This window comes from Centruroides vittatus, unplaced genomic scaffold (genome assembly GCF_030686945.1).
Source record: "Centruroides vittatus isolate TY-2023 unplaced genomic scaffold, ASM3068694v2 contig_19, whole genome shotgun sequence".
Classification (NCBI taxonomy): Eukaryota; Metazoa; Arthropoda; class Arachnida; order Scorpiones; family Buthidae; genus Centruroides; species Centruroides vittatus.
In genome coordinates this window covers 5,937,338-5,938,897 of record NW_027121169.1, presented here as the reverse complement: position 1 = coordinate 5,938,897, position 1,560 = coordinate 5,937,338, and the positions used below count along the sequence as shown (strand labels likewise).

The window sequence follows — 1,560 nt, the reverse complement described above, 5'->3', positions numbered from 1 at the left end:
TTACATATATTGACACATTTCTTAACAATATGCTAAATAAAAAATGAATTTTACTACTGGTGTAACAAGATTTAAAACTAGTAATAGAGTAAAAAAACACTGTCGTCGATAACAATAAAATTACATTCTCATACTATTACGCTCATTTTCTCGTAATACCACTTTCATATTGTGATCTTAATTATATAAAAATTGCTCTAAACTATAAATCTAACCTATTTAAACGTAGCAATAGGAAAGAAAAGGAGATTTCATAGATTTTTACTGTCTAAATTCTCGATAGTTTCGTTATGGCTAAGAAAAGTTTTCAACCAATTAAAATATTCCTTACTATTTGGCTTCTTCGTTCTTTCAATTGAATTATTGTGTCTCAATTTTAACATATCGTGTTGTAAAAAGTTCAGATATTGAACAAACCAGACTGGCAACAGATACAAAATCCCAGTCATTATAGAATGAGGCCAATAACCTGAAGTAAAATGTTTCGCTCCTAACGTACGCATGGCATTTCGAACATATTCTTCGCTGTCTGGAACTATAAAACTGGGTTTACTGAGATCTTCCGAAAATTGTGTCATTCTGGTACAAACATAAAATGGAGACACTCCTTGTATGATGATACCAGTTTCTTTATACTCAGTTTGAAGAGTCCTCGTAAATAAATCCGTGAATGCTTTACTTGCCGAGTAAATCGATCCCATTGCCATCGGTAAGAGAGCTCCAACAGAACACAAATTGATTACAATTCCTTTATTTTTCCTCAACATCTGTGGAATAATTAAATGGGTCATCATCACTGCAGCCAGACAGTTTACATTTGCCATTGCATTCAAACAAGACGATGATTCATCTAAGAAATAACACGGCTGGTTGCCTCTAATACCAACATTATTAACGAGCACACCAACATCTTTATCGTCTATTTTTTCCTTAATGATTCTATATGCCTCATCCATTTTAGAAAAGTCCACACAGATTACTTGAGTTTCGACTCCATAGTGGGTTCGTACGACCTCAGAAGCTGCCTTTAGTTCATCCAGCTCGTTGCTTATTAGCAATATATCGTAGCCCAAATTAGCAAATTGTTGAGAATACGATCTTCCAATACCGCTGCTACCTCCGGTGATAACAGCCCATTTTCCAAATCCTCTAAGATTTTTCTTTGTTAATGTAGGAATTAGAAACGTCTGCACAGCATCTAGGATCTTTCCTACGACATAAACCACACCAGATAAACAGACAATTGCCCCAATATAGGTTAAAACAACCTCGTGTTCACCAAACTCCATATTCATGTGAGAATGTAACTATCTGGTTTCTCCTTTTCTTCTCGTTACGCCGATTATCTGTTAACCAATAGCGTAGATTACGTTGACACAAATACAGTTATTTTCTCTCTCTCTCTCTCTTTTTTTTTTTTTTTTTTTGTCTGTAGGTACTTAAGGAAAACTACTTCTTAACTATTATGAAGTTGAAGGATAAAGTAGAAGGGCTTAAACCGGATTTTTCTAAACGTCCCAAGGACCCGGGGTTAAATTATAACCCCTGAATATGGTTATT

General features: G+C 34.7%; 1 protein-coding gene across 1 annotated transcript; it reads right to left on the bottom strand.

Annotated features, from left to right (window-relative positions):
- Nucleotides 1-251: 251 nt before the first annotated feature.
- Nucleotides 252-1,289, bottom strand: LOC136970247 (very-long-chain 3-oxoacyl-CoA reductase-like). Its single transcript, XM_067264672.1, has one exon. It carries the CDS (start codon nucleotides 1,287-1,289, stop codon nucleotides 252-254), a length of 1,038 nt encoding a protein of 345 aa, XP_067120773.1.
- Nucleotides 1,290-1,560: the final 271 nt, after the last annotated feature.